At 40.3% G+C, this 20,870-nt stretch overlaps 1 protein-coding gene across 1 annotated transcript; it reads right to left on the reverse strand.

Moving 5' to 3' along the window:
* Window positions 1-10,472: 10,472 nt before the first annotated feature.
* Window positions 10,473-20,711, reverse strand: LOC133545455 (gastrula zinc finger protein XlCGF57.1-like). Its single transcript, XM_061891066.1, has 2 exons — window positions 20,259-20,711; window positions 10,473-13,099 (listed from the first exon to the last, which is right to left on the reverse strand). Exons 1-2 carry the CDS (start codon window positions 20,383-20,385, stop codon window positions 11,910-11,912), a joined length of 1,317 nt encoding a protein of 438 aa, XP_061747050.1. The 5' UTR covers window positions 20,386-20,711; the 3' UTR covers window positions 10,473-11,909.
* Window positions 20,712-20,870: the final 159 nt, after the last annotated feature.

The following is a 20,870-nucleotide window of genomic DNA, read 5'->3' on the forward strand; positions in this document are numbered from 1 at the left end:
TACCATGAATTGATTAACGTGGACCCAGACTTAAACAAGTTGAAAAACTTATTTGGGTGTTACCATTTAGTGGTCACTTGTACGGAATATGTACTGTACTGTGCAATCTAATAATGAAAGTCTCAATCAATCGATCAGTCTAACCGTTTGTTCTTCTTCAGGGATTAATTGGCACGATGGTCAAGCAGCTGGAGCGTAGAAATAAGACAAGTGAGAGTGAATGTAGAGTTTGAGCACAAAATGACGTATAGCTGTGTTGCAATCACGTGACCTAGAGGCACATCTGGCCACTTCCAGGTTTCAGACCATGGTCTAGAGCAGGCCTTGGCAATTATTTTGACTGGGGGGCCAAATTTAAAGGAATACATTTGTCTTGAGGGCTGGTATATCTATTTTTAGGAACACTAAAACAAAACCTCACAATAATGTCAGATTGAATGCTAAAAATGTTTTGACAGATCGTCTTAAAAAAGGGAATGGAATTTTTAAATTTTCTGTGAATGATAAAACACTGAATATTGACAAGATATAAACGCCACAGCCCCTCTTGATTGACATATTTTACAATCAAGCAAAACGTGACAAAAATTCTACAAACAGTGAAATATTAACGCAAAGGATACAAATAAAATATACAATCTGATATATAACAAAGCTTTAGAACTTTGTTGTGAAAATCTCCTTCCACGTCTGTCCCTGCCACCCACATTTCAGGCTGACACTGTAGAAATGCTCCCCACGTCCGCTGCTTGGTGCCTCGTCTGAGCTGCTGTGACTTAGATTACCATAGTAACTAATTAATTACCATAGTAACTAGTATATCGTGCAAAAACGCAGATTCCAACCATTGAAATACTTTGTATAGTTCAAGACTTACAGTCATTTGAAAACATCACTGCACATCATAATGGCAGCTACACTTTCCATCTTAATGATCTAAAAAATGTTTGGGGAAATGTCCGGCGGGCCAGATTGAAATACTTAATGGGCCGCAGGTGGCCCTCGGGCCTTAATTTGCCCAGGTCTGGTCTAGAGTCCAGTTAAGCTTCTGTTTACATTATTTACCTGAATCCGTGCAGAAAGGTTTAGTGGCAAATATAAAAGCGATCATTAAAAAAATATTTTTAAAATGGGATGGAGTGGGTTTTTACACTCTTAATGAAAATATTGTTTTTAAAGATTTAAAGCATTTATCATTAGCAAGACGTTACTGCTCGCTGCGACCTCACTTCATTTGACACTCACAAGGACTTAGAGAAGAAACAATTAGATGCACCAATGTCTTTACATCTGAGGGCTCCACTAATTAAACATTAATCCGTGAAAGACAAAGTTGGATTTATTCGTGCTGCTGAGATCGTGACGCCAATGAGGAAAAGGATACGTTTGTTTGCAGTTGATTTCCTGCTACAAATGTTAGTCTCATCTACAATTCATGTCTGCTGTTGTTTTTATGCTGTGAAGTTCATATTTTGTCTGTGAAGTTGACCGGTAGGAAGTCGCTACTACCACAAAATAGAAAAAAAGTGGCAACACCTTAAAAATGAGTTTTTTTTACGTGAAATAAATGAAAGTAATATAATGTATGAATGGATGTACATAGTGTAATATATTTGGGAGAGTTGTAATCTTTTACTGGCTGTTAAGTAGAGGAGACACGGACATCAGCGTGGATCTACAGGAGCTTTATTTTTCAACTCGCCACAGAGTGAATTCCGGTCCTTCAGCAATCGCTATTTCTTTGGAATCAAAGTAAATAATATATACAAATAAATACATATATTACATATAGCCTGTTATTAGCGCACTACTGACAAGTGATGCACCAAAAATTTGGTCGTCTTAGTTAGACTTTGCTCACCAAAACCGGATGTTGTGGTTGAAATATGCACAAATATCCACGGCACACACGAATGACGTAATTCGCCCAAAGCTGATGAGAAAGTCACATTCAGGTCGCGTTGTGTTGAGACTGAAGTCACACTTAAATAGATCAGATTCCAATCGGATTCAGGACTACCTCCTGATGTGGCCTCTATCTGATGGATTTGAAGGACTTTGGAGCGATATGGACTGTCAAAAAAAATCAGACCTTCGTCACTTGAGGGCATAAAAATAATCAGATTTGTTGTGCACTGTAAACGGGTCTATAAGACCTGCTCAGTGGCCTTGTGGTTAGAGTGTCCGCCCTGAGACTGGAAGGTGGAGAGTTCAAACCCTGGCCGAGTCGTACCAAAGCCTTAAAAAATGGGATCCATTACCTCTCTGCTTGGCACTCAGCATCAAGGGTTGGAATTGGGGATTAATTCACCAAAATGATTCACGAGTGTGGCCACTGCTGCTCACTGCTCCCCTCAACTTCTGGGGGGTGACCATGGAGATGGGTCAAATGCAGAGGATGATTTCACCACACATAGTGTGTGTGTGTGTGTGACTATTTTTGGGACTTATACTTTAAAATTATACCAAAGATACATTTTAATGACTCACTCATTTAATCACATCAAGGATGTGATTAAATGAGTGAATACATGTGAATGAACTGTGTGTGGATAATTGAAAATATGAAATGAAGAGGAACATTTAAATTGTTTGATCTTTTATATAGGCATATTACATTTCAAGAAATACAATATTATTAACTGTATATGTATATGCCAATAAGAATGTAAGATGAGGGTGCTAATGCACAATGTATGTACTCTTCTCTTATTATACACAGGAGGCTGCAACAACAATGGCTGTGCACTGTGGCATTGAACCCAGCAAAACTGGAAATGCCACAGCACAAGACAACACTAAGATCCTCCCTTTGACGAAGGACTCAGAGGACAGCATTCCAGATGCCTTTAAGGTGGTGCCAAGATCAGCCACACTTTAAACACACTACTTTTTAAACATCCCCAGACCCGTTAATTATATTTGCGCAATGCATCAGTATCGGACCCGCATTGTTGGTACCAGCCTGGATTTCACTCAGTATAGGATCTGAATAAAAATGTGTGGTATTGCACATCACCAGATTTGGGAGACACCTTTTTCCAGGACTTTGCCCAAAAATTGCAGGTTTGATATGGGCAGATCGTTGTTCAGCACTGTGGCATAAAGACTATTACTTTTAATATTACTAAGGTTGTATAATAACCAGTGCGTACAAAATGATTGGTGTTTTCGGCAGTCACTCATTCTGTCTGGTCAACACGTACGTGCAGAGAACACGTGCACACGTACAAAAGTAGTCCAAGAGAGGCAACAAACAATTTGCAATCATGTTATTGTTAAGTAAGGATTTACATTCAATTTAACTATCCAAATCAAAATTATTAGCTAACAACACCCAAAGCTAATGCATGTGTTACGTACCTATGTAGTTACATCATTACGTCCTAGAAGCCGAAAGAAGGAGGGATATGCTGTGTGAAATAAATTGGAAAGTTAGCGCCCTCTGGACATCTGTGTAAATGTTGCAAACAGCCCCTTTAAGGCCTTTGGAAATAATCCAGTCTGAAGTGAGACGTTAACTACATGAAGGTATTGTGGTGACAAACTGCTCAGCACAGACTTTAGAAATCTAGTGGGTAACTCATCAAGGTGTGTATGTTAATGTTAGATATGGTGCCATCTCCAAGCAGAAGAAAATCTTTGACTTTGGCTCTTGGCACAGTTGTTGTGTCCATCTGACGCTTTGAGCTGACTTCACCGATTTTATAGTTTTATTTCTATTTATGATAGTCATTCAAATTTGGCAGTTCTGCCTTGCATGGGTTAGAGTCCAAGCCAGGGTTAAATTCCAAGCCGGGGTTGAATCAGGAAGTAAAAACTAAAGCTGAAATAATTCATGTGATTGACTCGCTGTGGCCAAAGTACTAAAAGTGGGAGCAGGGGAAGAGTGAGGCCGAATCTTCTGGGGGCAAAGCATCCAAGAAAAGGAAAGTGAAATGTAAAATTAGACACGGTAAAACCAAACATGGACTGGACGCTTGATCCAAGCCGCTTAACCGCAGTGACCATCATGAAAAATAAAGATGGTACATTTCAACATGATAGGATCTGCCGCTATAAATATTTCTGAGTTACTTGTTACATCTCAGGGCAACAGGTGTGCACTTGTGGTCATGGACTACTTTACACGCTATGTCAACCTTTTCCAGCGTGCCTTTACAGTAGCAAAATGTATGTTTGAGGACTATATCAGACAACATGGCTTGCCAGAGTGTAGTCACACAGACCAGGTAGGCAATTTGAGTCAGACCTTGTAAAACACTTTGTAAAACCTTGCTGGAATAGTTACCTCTACTGCCCCCCAGTGGCCGTTAGAAAGGATGCATACATTTTGTGTTGAAGTCCTTAAAGCTGTCTTTCACTTTTTGTCTTGTTTGTGTCCCAGATGAAGTCGTTAGTGGCTCGGAGGAGGATAGGCGGGGCATTAGCTCAGCAACATTCTTCTTTTATTTTCTTTTTTACAAGAACTTTGCTGACAAAGTGCAAGTGTTTGTGGGCATTACTGTACATTTTGGTTTTGATCACACCACCCAGTAAATACAGGGACAGTTTTCAAGGTCATTAAATTATTTTGACTTTCATTTTGTGAACAATATAAACTTTTATTAATATAAATATATAGAAGAGCCAGATGAGGTTGTTTGGACATCTGGTCAGGATGCCAACTGAACGCATAGGGAGGTTTTTAGGATACATCCAACCGGTAGGAGGCCACATAAAAGACCGAGGACATGTTGGGAGGACTATGTCTCCAGGCTGGCCTGGGAACGCTTCGGGATCCCCCGGCAGGAGCTGGACGTAGTGTCTGGGGAGAGGAAAGTGTGGGCTTCCCTGCTTAGGCTGCTGCCCCCGCGATTCAACCACGGATAGACGGAAGAAGATGGATGGACGGATGAATAGACATATATGAATACAAAAATGGAAGACTTAGTGACAATGTTGTGTATTTCCTGGCATCGTCCTCTGGAGGTCACTGATGTGTGCTCCTTTCCAGAGTCGTGTCAAGAGACAGTTTGGCCAACCCGGGTTCGGATTCGGTGTCTAACAAGGAGCTCTGTAGTCACCTGAGGGGATTCAACCAATTAGAGAGAGTATGGCCAGACAGTCTCCCAAATGATTGGTTAAAAAACCCTTCACGTGACTACAGCGTGCCATGTTGGACACCGACTCTAAAACCCTGTTGGCTAAATCTCTCTACACTCTCTCTGCGCCTTTCTGGCCTCGGATGACACTCACTACTTCACAGAAGCCAGTGTGAAAGTGACAGACTCACAAAATGTGCACAACGTCCTTCATCTGGGTTGAAATGAATCAATTAACTCGTATTGTGTTTTGCATATGGTGAATGTTTATTGTGAGCATTTACATCCCTCGATAAAACATTTCTGGGGACTTTCCATGGGCTAAAGGGGCCTCCCATGCTGCTGATCAGTGATGCCAGTAACACACAACTGCGGAACTTACCTAACTGGACGTTTAACATTCAAGGCAAATTGTAATCTTTGCCAGGATCTCCCCCAACAATCTGACGCTGAACGTGAGGTGCGACAAGGTGTGCATATAAAGATGCACACCTTTTGTAAGAGACATTTTTGTTTGTACGAGCAAATTGGAACCAGTGCTTTATCCTTTGCATGTGACCTTGTCGGATAAAATAGCAGTTTTTTGCTTGCCCTTGCTTAGTGATCGTTGTTTTGTTTGTGCTTGTAATTGCAAGTTTCCCGTGCACTTCCCAGCTGCACTATTTCAACCTTGTTTTTGAGTATTGACTATATTGACAAATTAAAGTGAACCATAAGAATGTACAGTATTTACCTTGGAGACTGGACTTCTGCGGTATCTCCTTCCAGCTGCTTCTCTGTCAAACACACCATCAGCAACTACTACATACTTAACGGATACATGTTTGCCTTTTAGACGTCTGCTATGTCAGGACAAGAAAACTGAAAATGTTTTGTTCATAAGACTTGAGTAAGATGATGAAAGTGATATTTGACAATCATGTAATTAAGCTAATAGGCCATTTTATTCTTAAATGATCTATTAAATCAGTATCTTGGCACAGCATGTTGCAAAGCTCCACACTGCAAATGCAGACTAGCGTCTTGAGAAAGAAGCTGTGCAAAGTAGTGTTGTTGAAAAGTTAATAGATTAGTAGAAGTACATTAGAGTTAAATATGTGAGTTCACGTAATTGAAATCTATATTATATTATTAATATATATTATGTTCTATTTTTTCTCTCCGGGTACTCCGGCTTCTTCCCACCGCCACAGACATGCGCCTGGGGATAGGTTGATTGGCAACACTAAATGATCCCGAGTGTGTGAATGTGGTCTGTGTTGGCCCTGCTACGATGTGGCGTTCCACCCGAGTGCAGCTGGGATGGACTCCAGCCCCGCTGAGAGGGACAATTAGTAGAAAATGGATGCATATATTTCATATTGTATCATATTATATTATATCGTATATTCTTTATTTTATCTACCAAGTATTACTAGGGCTTCACGGTGGAAGAGGGGTTAGTGCGTCTGCCTCACAATACGAAGGTCCTGAGTAGTCAGGGTTCAATCCCGGGCTCGGGATCTTTCTGTGTGGAGTTTGCGTGTCTTCCCCGTGACTGCGTGGGTTCCCTCCGGGTACGCCGCCTTCCTCCCACCTCCAAAGACATGCACCTGGGGATAGGTTGATTGGCGACACTAAATTGGCCCTAGTGTGTAAATGTGTGTGAATGTTGTCTGTCTATCTGTGTTGGCCCTGCGATGAGCTGGCGACTTGTCCAGGGTGTACACCACCTTCCGCCCGATTGTACCTGAGATAGGCACCAGCGCCCCCCGCAACCCCAGAGGGAATAAGCGGTAGAAAATGGATGGATGGACATATATATATATAAATATATATATATATATATATATATATATATATGTATATATATATATATATATATATATATATATATATATATATATATATATATATATATATGCATACCACGGTATCGAGCACAATTCTCTGGATAATCTAATTAAGACACACACACACATATATATATATATATATATGTGTGTATGTATATATATATATATATATATACATGCATACACTGTTTAATAGTGTATGCATGTTACTTCATGCATACACTTCCTTTAAATGTCTAGTTTTATTTATTGCATTCGTGTGAGTTTTCCTTGCCCTTATGTGGGCCTACCGAGGATGTCGTAGTGGTTTGTGCAGCCCTTTGAGACACTAGTGATTTAGGGCTATATAAGTAAACATTGATTGATTGATTGATTATATACTTGTATTATGTGTGTGTGTGTGTGTGCGTGTAAATATGAATACACACATATATGTAAACATTAAGTATAACTGTGTAAATGTGTATGTATATATAATTGTATTTGAGTACAACATGTATTATTATATTTATGTCAGGTTCATACACTGATGACATCTATTAAACAGACAAGAAGCAAGGAATCATGCAGAGACGGAGTTCAATTTGGCTCAATGAGGAGAGACTTTTGGGCTGAACTCTAGTTACAGACCCAAACTACGCTCTAAAATCCGGCCCACGTGCTTCCCCTATTTATTTGGGAGGTCCCTGCTTACATCACTGAGGCTGTCGCTGAGGGAAAGAGGTAATCTCAACAGCCCCAGTTAGACCCAATATAAGACTATTAATGAAATGCAAATGTGCTGGCACTCGTAATATTGTCTGCGTCCCTGTACTCAATGCTCCCCCTTGGCAGTGAGCAGGCCGATTCTGGAAGCAAACACTGATACGAGACGACTGGCTTTGCAGAGATAGAAAAAGTACAACTTCATCACAATTGATAATAACTATAGCAATGGCCTTTAAGCATGAGAGTTGTGTGATAATATATACATAATTATTCTAACATTATTAAGACGTTTTGGTGTTAAATATATTTGTTATTATTATATATCTGTCTGTCTTGATTTGCAAACAAACTACAACGTTCTTTTGACTCTCCTGTGCATGACACATCTTGCAAGAGCATAGTGAAATGGTAAATAAAATGGTAAATGGTTGTACTTGTATAGCGCTTTTCTACCCCTGTTTAAGGAGCCCAAAGCGCTTGACAGTATTTCCACATTCGCCGATTCACACACACATTCACACACTGATGGCGGGAGCTGCCATGCAAGGCGCTAACCAGGTCCCATCAGGAGCAAGGGTGAAGTGTCTTGCTCAAGGACACAACCGACGTGACTAGGATGGTAGAAGTTGGGGATTGAACCAGTAACAGATTGCTGGCACGGCCAGTCTCCCAACTTCGCCACGCCGTCCCCCAGAACGATAGCAGACTACGAGGCGGACCTTTATAGAACAAAAGAGGAGAACAATCAACTACTGAAAGCTGTTTTCACGAATCATCAAGTTGTGTTACACAGAACAGGTTTGTTTACTTGTTCCTCTCACATGTTTACTAATCTTTATATTTGATTGTTATCAAAAAAATGACATTTGGTATATTTGAAGTGAGTAGAGTAGCCTTGTCAAGTGAAAGTAAACAATCCGGTAAGCAAATGAAAGAAGATTCATGGAACAGAATAATGTAACTAAAGAAGAACATGGATAATCCACAGAAAATATTCCTAGGTTGTGTTACAGAGGTAGTCTAGCAAATCAAAACGACAGCAAGCTTAAAGTTTCTTTTTTTTTTTTTTTTACAAAAAAATATAACTAGATTATCACCAACTTTCTTATGCTAACATTAGTGGTTTAACAGAACGTATACATACTTTAAAAAATGTTTTACAATGACTAATTATAATAAATAAAAATGCTTAGGAATTAGTTAGGTGTTCATGCTTGCAAATAACAATTTGCAGTCATGTTGTTGTAAAATATACATCAAATTATAACTGGGGATGTACACTTAGCTTCTTCACTCGGGCACTGGTGCTACTAAATGAAAACATTTAGTAGCTTAGAAAAAAGGAAGACGCAATACCAATTATTTTTAATAACAATTATAATGTTAGCACTCAAACAACACACACAGTAACACACATGTGCACTCATACTAATAAGACACCATTCAGCTTTTTATAGCCAAGTAATACTATAAAAGTATAGTCCACTAGCATGTATCAGTAACATAACATGACTGACAGCACATGCATTTACATTACTGATCATAATGCCACTCATACACATGCCAGAATGAGCAGTGACACTGATAGGTTTTCAATGTAGTCGGTCCCCAGGACCCACAGTGATTTGTTTAAAGTGTGTAAAATATGCAGATAATGTTAAAACAATGTCTAAAAAGCAAACATTTATCCATGAAAGCAGAATCTATCCATCCATCCATCTTCTTCCTCTTATCCGAGGTCGGGTCGCGGGGGCAGCAGCCCAAGCAGGGAAGCCCAGACTTCCCTCTCTCCAGCCAATTTGTCCAGCTTTTCATTGGGGATCCCGAGGCGTTCCCAGGCCAGCTCGGAGACATAGTCTACCTAACGTGTCCTGAGTCTTCCCCGTGGCCTCCTACCGGTGGGACGCGCCCGAAACACCTCCCTAGGGAGCTGTTCAGGTGACATCCAGACCACATGCCCGAACCACCTCGTCTGGCTCCTCTCCATGTGGAGGAGCAGCGGCTTTACATTGAGTTCCTCCCGGATGACAGAGCTTCTCACCCTATCTCTAAGGAAGAGCCCCGCCACACGGCGGAGGAAACTCATTCTGGCCGCTTGTACCCGTGATCTTGTCTTTCCGGTCATGACCCAAAGCTCATGACCGTAGGTGAGGATGGGAACATAGATATATATATATATATATATATATTGGCAGCCATAGTGATTAATTTATTCAGCGGCGCAATAAAACTGGGATCTGACAAAAAAGTAAACACAAATGCTGTCTTCCTCGCTGTTAAAACATGATAGCAACATGCATCTGCTAGCTCACGATCGCCCCCACTTCTCAGTGTGGTGAGTTGGAATACTACAAAAAACACTCTAATACAGTGCTTAAAATCTGTATTTTTAGTTTTATTATCAAGGAATAATGAAGCCACACTTATATTAGAACATTAATGCTAAGGTTTCGTCCATTAGTAGACCGGTTACGTCTGATGATGATGATGATGATGATGATGATGATGATGATGATGATGATGATGATGATGATGATGATCATGTATCTGTGCAAGTGAACAATTGGATCCACAAGGGACAGCAACCCTTTCCACAGACTACACACACATCAGAAACATCAATCTCAGAAGCCCACAACAATATTTGAAGAAGACTTTTGTATTAAAAGTGAAGATGTGATATGAAATAAGTACAAATGCAGCAATAAAAACAACCAACTCCACTCGCGATGGCTCTAAAGTTCAGTGATGTGTTGCTAACTTCAGCCTTTTTCTTCTTTGTTGATGTTTTGCAGTAGTTAACATCCATGATGTAACAATAATGCTAATCTAGCAGAGTCCGAAATTTGTTAACAATTTTATTCATTTGTAACTTTAATTGGATATTAACATCAATAAAATGCAAAGGAAAAAATGTGTGGATTCATAAGAGACAGAAAAACCCCTAACGAAAATAATAAGATGTCCTCTCTTCAAAGAGGAGGAAATAATTAAATAGTAGCTACATATATGATATTCAATAAATGCACATACATTAAAAGTAACTACAGGACAACATATAACATTAGAAGATGACAAGCACTACATGCAACATCACATATACATTCATATTAAACATGCTGTGTTTATAAAGACCTACTGAAACCCACTACTACCGACCACGCAGTCTGATAGTTTATAAATCAATGCTGAAATATTTACATTGCAACACATGCCAATACGGCCGGTTTAGTTTACTAAATTGCAATTTTAAATTTTGCGCGAATTATCCTGCTGAAAACGTCACGGTATGATGACGTGTGCGCGTGACGTCACGGATTGTAGCGGACATTTTGATCCAGCACCTATCCCAATCATAAGACGTATGCTTTGATCACATAATTAATCAGTATTCTGGGCATCTGTGTTGATGACTCTTTTGCAATTTGTTCAATAAATAATGGAGACGTCAAAGAAGAAAGATGTAGGTGGGAAGCGGTGTATCACGGCCGCCTTTAGCAACACAAACACAGCCGGTCTTTCATTGTTTCCTTGTTTACATTCCCGAAAGATGACGTTGAAGCTTTACTATGGAACAGAGCGGTCAAGCGAACATGGTTCCCTACCACATGTCAACCGGCAGGTTTCGGTGAGAAAATGGTAGTATTAAGTCGGCTCCTACCGTAGACATGAGGGGAGAGCTTGCGTTCTTCCTTCTGCAGCTGCGGACTCTCTTGCCTCCTCCCACCGGCCGCCCGTGGCCGTCGGATGCTTACCCCGTGGAGGAGGGGAAAAAAAAAAAGTTTAAGCCCGGCTGCCTTGCCTCGTCGAGAAACGTTGCTTCCCTCGGAGACACTGCCGGTCGCCACACCCGTGGCCGCACCCCTCCGACTTTCAGGTACGACCATGTAATCTTACTAAAACACTAGTAACACAATAAGCACGAATCGTTCATCCTCGCTCAAATTAATTGGGAAATCGTCGCATTCTCGGTCCGAATCGCTCTCGCTGCTGGTGGCCATGATTGTAAACAATGTTCAGATGTGAGGAGCCCTACAACCCGTGACGTCACGCGCACATCGTCTGTTACTTCCGGTACAGGCAAGGCTTTTTTATTAGCGACCAAAAGTTGCGAAATTTATCGTCAATGTTCTCTACTAAATCCTTTCAGCAAAAATATGGCAATATTTCGGAATGATCAAGTATGACACATAGAATGGACCTGCTATCCCCGATTAAATAAGAAAATCGAATTTCAGTAGGCCTTTAAAGTATATTTAGAACAATCACTGGTTAAGTGTTTCTAAATCCCTGCAGCTTCCATGACTGTTACACACTTGTGTTTACTGACCTGATTCTTAAACCTGAACCTTTTAACACACACAGTGCAACCAAACGGTTTCTCTCCAGTGTGTGTTCTCATGTGTGTGGTCAAGTTTTGCTTATTGGAGAAACTCTTCTTACAGACAGAGCAAGTAAAAGGTTTCTCACCAGTGTGTGTTCTCATGTGTGTGGTCATGTGATGCTTTACGGTGAAACTCTTCTTACAAACAGAGCAAGTAAAAGGTTTCTCACCTGTATGTGTTCTCATGTGCAAAATAATTTCCTTCTTAGTGTTGAATTTTTTAGCACAAGCCGAGCAAGCAAAAGGTTTCTCCCCAGTGTGTGTTCTCATGTGAGTGGTCATGTGATACTTTATGGAGAAACTCTTCTTACAAACAGAGCAAGTAAAAGGTTTCTCACCTGTGTGTGTTCTCATGTGCAATATAATTTCATTCTTAGTGGTGAATCTTTTAGCACAAGCTGAGCAAGCAAAAGGTTTCTCCCCAGTGTGTGTTCTCATGTGTGTGGTCACGTGATTATTTCTGGAGAAACTCTTCTTACAAACAATGCAAGTAAAAGGTTTCTCTCCAGTGTGTGTTCTCATGTGTCTGGTCATGTCACGCTTCATGGAGAAACCCTTCTTACAAACAGAGCAAGTAAAAGGTTTCTCTCCGGTATGTATTCTCATGTGTACTTTAAAATTAATCTTGTGTCTAAATGATTTCCCACATTCAGAGCAGTCAAAGTGTTTGTTGTTAGTGTGATCTCTCGTATCACCTTCAGAGTCATTTTTACTCTCCAAAGGTTTTTGGATGTGGTCACTGTGATCAGAAGAGTCTGACATCATGTGGTCCATGTCTGACAGTGGAGCAAAGATGCTGTCTGGTTCTGACTTTATATCTTCACAATGCTCTCCATCAGCTTCTGTGATGTGTTGACTTACAAGCTCCGCCCCTCTGTTCTCCTCACTTTGACTGCGATGAAGCTGCAAGGACTGAGCTTCATCCTTATCATTAGCCTCCTCCAACCTTTGAAGCTGCTCCCACAGTTCCTCCTCTTCCTCTTTAATGTGGGAGGGGGCCTGTAGCTCCTTCTGTCCCACACTGGAGCTCCACTCCTGCTGCTTGGAGGAAATCTCTTCTTGACTCTCTGCTGACACCTGCCGGACGTCTGCAGAACATAAAACACAAATGAGGTGCTACTGTATTGAAGTTTGCAGTATTCAAACTATTCACATGGGAGGCAGGCCAAATAGACAGTGATGGGCAAGCTACCTGGACAATGTAGTAAGCTAAGCTACAATTTACTCTCAATTAAATTGTTCTTGTATTTCTACCCTTCTTGAGACACCAACGAGGACAAGTACCTTCCATATGAGGAGGTGTGAACAAGTTAGGACATACATCATGGTCCCAATACGGAAAACATAGAGAAGGTCTCATTTGCACTCCTAGTGGTGAAACCTATCAAAATTCATGTGGTCCCATAAAGGAGAAATTTTTCAAATTGACTGCGTGTCGGTTTAAAAAGTGCTTCCCTTCTGCACAGGGTCCAATGTCTGGCGGTGTTTTGGCTTCAAGCGGGAAGATGTTGAACATTTATGCTACAGAAGCGTTTCTATTAAAAAGTAGCACCACTGCTAATTTGTAGCATCGTTTGAAAAGTCACCCGCTAAAGAATGAAGAGTGCTTCAAAATGTGCATTTCAACATCTCAGTTCAGTGCCACACCAACAAAATGCCGAAGCAACTATTTCCAGATCAACACCGTAGGACACACACTGTTTGATATGCAGCTCAGTTTTATGTGACACTTATTGAAATATCTTTTGTGACATCATGCACACATGTGCACTTTATTTGTTTTAAACTGTTGTAGTGGCATACTGTAAAAAAATTATACTTTAATTTAGTGTTGTTTCGATACATTATCTTAGTGACATCATACACAAAAGTGCACTCAAAGCTTGTTTGACAAACCCCGTTTCCATATGAGTTGGGAAATTGTGTTAGATGTAAAAATAAACGGAATACAATGATTTGCAAATCCCTTTCAACCCTAATTTAAATGAATGCACTACAAAGACAAGATATTTGATGTTCAAACTCACAAACTTTTTTTTTTTGCAAATAATAATTAACTTAGAATTTCATGGCTGCAACACGTGCCAAAGTAGTTGGGAAAGGGCATGTTCACCACTGTGTTACATCACCTTTTCTTTTAACAACACACAATAAACGTCTGGGAACTGAGGAAAGTAGTTGCTGAAGCTTTGAAAGTGGAATTTTTTCCCATTCTTGTTTTATGTAGAGCTTCAGTCGTTCAACAGTCCGGGGTCTCCGCTGTCGTATTTTACGCTTCATAATGCGCCACACATTTTCGATGAGAGACGGGTCAGGACTGCAGGCGGGCCAGAAAAGTACCCGCACTCTTTTTTTACGAAGCCACGCTGTTGTAACACTTGCTGAATGTGGCTTGGCATTGTCTTGCTGAAATAAGCAGGGGCGTCCATGAAAAAGACGGCGCTTAAATGTCAGCATATCTTGTTCCACAACCTGTATGTACCTTTCAGCATTAATGGTGCCTTCACAGATGTGTAAGTTACCCATGCCTTGGGCACTAATGCAACCCCATACCATCACAGATGATGGCTTTTGAACTTTGCGTTGATAACAGTCTGGATGGTTCGCTTCCCCTTTTGGTCCGAATGGACACAATGTATAATATTTCCAAAAATAATTTGAAATGTGGACTCGTCAGACCATAGAACACTTTTCCACTTTGCATCAGTCCATCTTAGATGATCACAGGCCCAGAGAAGCCAGCCACATTTCTGGATGTTGTTGATAAATGGCTTTCTCTTTGCATAGTAGAGCTTTAACTTGCACTTACAGATGTAGCGACGAACTGTATTTAGTGACAGTGGTTTTCTGAAGTGTTCCTGAGCCCATGTGGTGATATCCTTTAGAGATTGATGTCGGTTTTTGATACAGTGCCGTCTGAGGGATCAAAGGTCATTCAATGTTGGTTTCCGGCCATGTCGCTTATGTGGAGTGATTTCTCCAGATTCTCTGAACCTTTTGATGATATTATGGACCGTGGATGTTGAAATCCCTAAATTTCTTGCAATTGTTGTTCTTAAACTGTTTGACTATTTGCTCAAGCAGTTGTGGACAAAGGGGTGTACCTCACCCCATTTTTTGGCAAGCTGTTTTTATACCCAACCATGGCACCCACCTGTTCCCAATTAGCCTGCACACCTGTGGGATATTCCAAATAAGTGTTTGATGAGCATTCCTCAACTTTATCAGTATTTATTGCCACCTTTCCCAACTTCTTTGTCATGTGTTGCTGGCATCACATTCCAAAGTTAAAGGGGAACATTATCACAATTTCAGAAGGGTTAAAACCAATAAAAATCAGTTCCCAGTGGCTTATTTTATTTTTCAAAGTTTTTCTAAAAATTTTACCTATCACGCGATATCCCGAAAAACGACTTCAAAGTGCCTGATTTTAACCGTCGTTATAGCCACCCGTCTATTGTCCTGTGACGTCACTTTGTGAAGCCAACAAAAACAACTATGGCGGATAGCACAGAAAAGTATGGCATAGTAGCTCGGCTTCAGACAGACTCAGATTTCAGCACCGTAAACTATTCAACAGATTACGCATGTATTAAAACGGATGGTTGGAGTGTGGAGGCAGATAGCGAAAACGAAATTGAAGAAGAAACTGAAGTTTTTGAGCCATATCACGACAGACAGCGGCAACAAGGACAAATTTGGCGATCACCTTCTAACCAACGATTGCATCTTTTGACCACCGGTGCAACTTTAATCGGTCGATTGGTAAGTGTTTGTTTGGCATTAAATGTGGGTGGAGAGAAAGGCTGGATGCAAATATAGCTACAAATGAGGCATAATGATGCAATATGTACATACAGCTAGCCTAAATAGCATGTTAGCATCGATTAGCTTGCAGTAATGCCGTGAGCAAATATGTCTGATTAGCAAATAAGTCAATAACATCAACACATTTCACCTTTGTGATTTCTTTGACTTTATTGTTGGAAATGCATTTGCTTTGAGTGTCGCAGGATATCCACAAATTCTTGCCATCTCGGTTGTAGCATAGCTGACGTCGGTAAAATGTGCGTCCAATTTCTTGCCACTTTCGCATCTTTTGGCCACTAGTGCAACTTGAATCCGTCCCTGTTAGTGTTGTTACACCCTCCGACAACACACCGACGAGGCATAATGTCTCCAAGGTACGGAAAACAGTCGGAAAAACTGAAAATAACAGAGCTGATTTGACTTGCTGCGTGTGATGTGTTTGAGAAAATGGCGGATTGCTTCACGTTTTGACGTCACAACGCTCCGACTGCGAACAATTGAAAAGGCGTTTACATCGCCAAATTCACCCTTTTAGAGTTCGGAAATCGGTTAAAAAAACATATGGTCTTTGTTCTGCAACATCAAGGTATATATTGACGCTTACATAGGTCTGGTGATAATGTTCCCCTTTAATGATTGTTTGCAAAAAAAAAAATGTTTATGAGTTTGAACATCACATATGTTGTCTTTGTAGCATATTCAACTGAATATGGGTTGAAAATAATTTGTAAATCATTGTATTCCGATCATATTTACATCCAACACAATTTCCCAACTCATATGGAAACGTGGTTTGTAAAATGTCTGATAATCTAGCACTTTCTGTTTTGAAAAGGCATGAATGTTTGTGCCACTGCTTAATAACTGTTTAATAAATACAGTTTTGGTCAATTGACTTAGTTGTGATTTCCCTCTCTGCATGAAAGTTTAAAATGAGCATATATCAATGCAGTATGAACAAGAATGTTTAAATGTAGACAAATAAGAATCATCATACTGCTGTGATTATATGCATAAAGTGTTCATTCAAGGCTAAGGAAAAATATCGAGATACATATTGTGTATTGTGACATGGCCTAAAAATATCGAGATATTAATAAAAGGCCATATCGCCCAGCCCTAGGTTTCACTATGTAAAGCGCTCTGAGTCACTAGAGAAAATAACTAAATAAATATACTTCATTTCATTTAAAAGGGAACCACACTTTTTTTTTATTTTGCCTATCAAAAACATATGTTTTTTTCATGTTTTATGCATTCTAAATAGTAAATAGTCTGCTTACAATAGATGTTATTAGAGTCACATTATTCTGCTTACAAAGAACTTAAAACATATCCAAACACCTCCATTAAGGTTTTATGTACATGCAGTAGGTATATATTGGTAGGTTGGTAATTCATGGCATCCTGCCAGCTGCTATGCTGACAGTTATTTTAGTACCTGTCATTAAAGACAAGGCTGTGAAGGTAGGGACTATGGACAATTATCAACCTTTCGCCCGAGCCAGCATGTTATCTAAAGTGGTGGAAAGTGTGATAATATACAGAGTTGGGGATCTTATTTGCACCGCAGAAAACCAATTTGGCTTTAAGAGCAAGTACAGCACTGACTTGTGTATTTATGCTTTAAAAGAAGCAGTAGAAAAATAGAGAGTGCAGGGCTCTACAATGTTGGTAGGGTTTATTGATGCATCTAAGGCATTTGACAGTCAACCATCTCAAACTCTTCACCAATCTGAAGCATAGGGGTGTTCTGGGTATATTCTGGCATATTGGTACGACAGGCAGATGAAGCAGTTAAAACGGGGGGAGTAATTTATCCTCTCCCTTTAGAGTTGGCCATGGGGTACGGCAGGGTGGGCTTCTATCACCAGGCCTATTTAGCCTGTCTATGGATGACCTATCAAGGCAGTGGGAGAATGCAGAACAGGATGAATCATGGGGAACACCTTAATCAACCACTTTATGTACGCTGATGATTTGGCCGTTATATCTCCCAGTAGTGCAGGGTTCCACCAGCTTCTTAACATATGCCCAGACTATGGAATGAAGTTTGACATCAAGTATAATGCCACAAAGAGTAGGGTAATGATATGTAGGACCGAGGAGGATAAAAATCTTAATTTCCCAGGTTTCTATGTGTCTGGTCAAACCCTGTATGTGTGCAACAATATCAGATACTTAGGCCACATCATCAATGACAAGTTGAAGGATGATGCTGACATGCTTAGACAGAGAAGAATGCTGTATGTCCAAGCCAAAATGCTGGTGAGAAAATGTCATTACTGCTCTGATGAAGCGAAGGTGTACTTGTTTAGAGCTTACTGCACCCCTATGTACACAGCACCCCTCTGGGTGAGGTTCAAGAAAGAGAGCTTGCACAAACTCCAGGTTGCATATAATGACTGTTTCAGAATCCTGCTCAGAAAGCCCACGGGTAGTAGTGCCAGCAAGCTTATTTGTGATTTACGGATAAACACCTTCCACGCCACCCTGAGAAAATTGATGTTTAAGTTTATGTGTAGACTGCAGGGCTCCGAGAACGGGTTTTCTATACAGATAACCAATCTTAGGTGTAGTTCTGTTAGGTACCAATCCTATATATGGAAACACTGGTATCTGTGCCTCACAATACGAAGGTCCTGGGTTCGGTCATGAGCTCGGGATCTTTCTGTGCGGAGTTTGCATGTTCTCCCTGTGACTGCGTGGGTTCCCTGCGGGTACTCCGGCTTCCTCCCACCGTCAAAAACATGCACCTGGGGATAGGTTGATTAGCAACACTAAATGGGTCCTAGTGTTTGAATGTGAGTGTGAATGTTGTCTGTCTATCTGTGTTGGTCCTGTGATGAGGTGGCGTCTTGTCCTGCCTACCGCCCGAATGTAGCTGAGCACACCTTGTGATCCCGAAAGGGACACGCGGTGGAAAAATAGATGGATGGATGTTATCTGTGCCTTTAAAATAATGTGTACAATCATTTTAATGTATATTCCTATTGCTGCTTATATTTAATTATGTTTTTTTATTTTTTTACTGACTATGCACAAGCATCGATTTAAGTTTATTCTATAGATAGACTGGGAGAGATAACTAATTTTCACCGGTAGTTAAATTCGAACAACAGAACAACGACAACCACGCGGTTGCAAGTACCAGATGTACAGTATATACAGTCGTGATCAAAAGTTTACATACACGTCTAAAAAACATAATGTCAGGGCTGTCTTGACTTTCCAATAATTTCTATAACTCTTATTTTTTTATGATAGAGTGATTGGAGCACATGCTTGTTGGTCACAAAAAACATTCATGAAGTTTGGTTCTTTATTTATTTATTATGAGTCTACTGAAAATGTGAGCAAATCTCCTGGGTCAAAAGTATACATACAGCAATGTTAATATTTGCTTACATGTCCCTTGGCAAGTTTCACTGCAATAAGGCACTTTTGGTAGCCATCCACAAGTTTCTGGTTGAATTTTTGACCACTCCTCTTGACAAAATTGGTGCAAGTCAGCTAAATATGTTGGTTTTAAGACATGGACTTGTTTCTTCTGCATTGTCCACATATTTAAGTCAGGACTTTGGGAAGGCCATTCTAAAACCTTAATTCTAGCCTGATTTAGCCATTCCTTAACCACTATTGATGTGTGTTTAGGGTCATTGTCTTGTTGGAATACCCAACTGCGCCCAAAACCCAACCTCTGAGCTGATGATTTTAGGTTGTCCTGAAGAATTTGGAGGTAATCTTCCTTTTTCATGGTCACATTAAAAGCACCAGTTCCATTGCTAGCAAAACAGACCCATAGCATAATACTACCACCACCATGCTTGACGGTAAATTTGGTGTTCCAGGGATTAAAGGCCTCACCTTTTTTCCTCCAAACATATTGCTGGGTATTGTGGCCAAACAGCTCGTTTTTTTGTTTCATTTGACCACAGAACTTTACTCCGGAAAGATTTATCTTTGTCCATGTGATGTCAGATGAAACAAAAATTGAGCTGTTTGGCCACAACACCCAGCAATATGGTTGGAGGAAAATAAGGTGAGGCTTTTAATCCCAGGAACACCATGCCCACCGTCATTGCTGTATATATACTAACATTGCTGTATTTATACTTTTGACCCAGCATATTTGGTCACATTTTCAGTAGACCCATAATAAATTTATAAAAGAACCAAACTTCATGAATGTTTTTTGTGACCAACAAGTATGTGCTCCAAACACTCTATCACAAAATTATAAATTGTAGAAATTATTGGAAAATCAAGACAGCCATGACATTATGTTCTTTACAAGTGTATGTAAACTTTTGACAACGACTGTATGTACATCATCCTTACAAGACAACCAAACTTCTTATACACAATGTATTTAAGAATAGTGTTAATAATAAAATATAAAGTTAGTATAGATGTGAGAGTAAGAAGTAAACAAACCTGTTCTGTGTAACACAACTTGATGATGTTTCTTATAATAAACATCCAGTAGTTGATGTTGTCGCTCGTCCTCCTCTTTTGTTGGACAAAGTTCCTCCTCATACTTTGCCATCGTTCTTTCGCACATTTTCACACAATCACAACACTTTACACTCACATTAGTTCCCTACTTAGCGATGTTTAAATAACTTCCGCGTCTCTTTGTTAGCAGCTAACAAGCTAAGCTAACTAGCCAGCTAAACTAGCTGCAAGCTACCTTAAGTGAAGCTAGCAAACAGGAGAAGTGTCAAAGTGCGCCCAGACTAATGTATCCGGCTACAAACAATTATTAACCGTGTGTACTCTATTAAACAACATATATGTAAGAATACAGAAATATAATGCCCGCGTTTAGGACTTCTCCGTCAGACGCCATCTTACTTTATCACCCGATCGGTCCACGCATGCGCGTATCTGACGTCACCTCCGTTAACTTCTGCTGCCACACTTACTTACCATGGTTCTTTTGTGTCATCTGTACTTCAATAACAATGTCATCATAAACCATTAGATACAAAACATCCATCCATCCATCCATCCATCATCTTCCGCTTATCCGAGGTCGGGTCGCGG

This window comes from Nerophis ophidion, linkage group LG28 (genome assembly GCF_033978795.1).
Source record: "Nerophis ophidion isolate RoL-2023_Sa linkage group LG28, RoL_Noph_v1.0, whole genome shotgun sequence".
NCBI classification, from domain to species: Eukaryota; Metazoa; Chordata; class Actinopteri; order Syngnathiformes; family Syngnathidae; genus Nerophis; species Nerophis ophidion.